Source organism: Malurus melanocephalus, unplaced genomic scaffold (genome assembly GCF_030028575.1).
Source record: "Malurus melanocephalus ecotype Western Australia unplaced genomic scaffold, MMel_1.1 scaffold_623, whole genome shotgun sequence".
NCBI classification, from domain to species: domain Eukaryota; kingdom Metazoa; phylum Chordata; class Aves; order Passeriformes; family Maluridae; genus Malurus; species Malurus melanocephalus.
In genome coordinates this window covers 221,160-221,936 of record NW_026623855.1, presented here as the reverse complement: position 1 = coordinate 221,936, position 777 = coordinate 221,160, and the positions used below count along the sequence as shown (strand labels likewise).

General features: G+C 30.8%; 1 protein-coding gene across 1 annotated transcript in view; it reads left to right on the top strand.

The window, feature by feature from the left end:
• The first annotated feature begins 541 nt into the window (after window positions 1–541).
• Window positions 542–777, top strand: part of IFNAR1 (interferon alpha and beta receptor subunit 1) — a 16,847-nt gene continuing 16,611 nt past the window's right edge. Inside the window, exon 1 of the mRNA XM_057383313.1 lies at window positions 542–555. Coding sequence (XP_057239296.1) covers window positions 542–555 — 14 coding nt within the window. The remainder of the gene's footprint in view (window positions 556–777) is intronic.

Sequence of the window (777 nt, the reverse complement as noted above, 5' to 3'; positions counted from 1 at the left end):
GTGGGGGCCTTGTTGTCACAGACTTTTTTTCTGAATTGTAGCAATACATTGGATAAATATCTGGGGAAAAATAAAATCTGGCTTTTCCTTTGTTTTCTTATTTTCTGAGCAAATGTCCTTTGGCATTCTCTGGGTTTGTCTTAGTCTGTCAGAAGAGCAAAAATTCCTGCCTTGTGGGAATAAATTCACTAGTGGGGACCACAAGGTTTTATTGAATTATTTGACTGTCATGTTTTTGTGCTTTCAGGATGTATTTTCCAAAATCTGCAGCCTATGGGTCCCCCTTAGTTCTCCAGAAGGATTTTGCAGAATTCAGTCTGTTTGCTTTTCCACGCATTCCCTCTTTAGAAAGGGAACTTGTGTAGGATAAGAAATAGTATTTGCAATGAAGAGCCTTTCCAAAAATCAAATTGAGGATAAGCCTTTATTGTCCAAAGAGGCTTTGACTGCCCAGCTTAAATAGCATTTATTGGTTCTGATTTCTTCTTAATATAATCAAATATCAGACTGATATCACACAGCAATTTCAAGGGTTTCAGATATGGTTGAGAAATTGTAACCATTGGGAAGTAATTAATAACATGAAACAGATAAAATAGAAACTGAAGGCCAAGAGATGTATTTTATCTTATTTTATTCTATTTTATTCTATTTTATTCTATTTTATTTAATTTTGATTTTAAATCTTATTTATATTTTATTTAAAATTGACTGTATTTCATTTTAATTTTTATTCTATTTGATTTTTTTATTTTAATATGTTATTTTATTTTTATT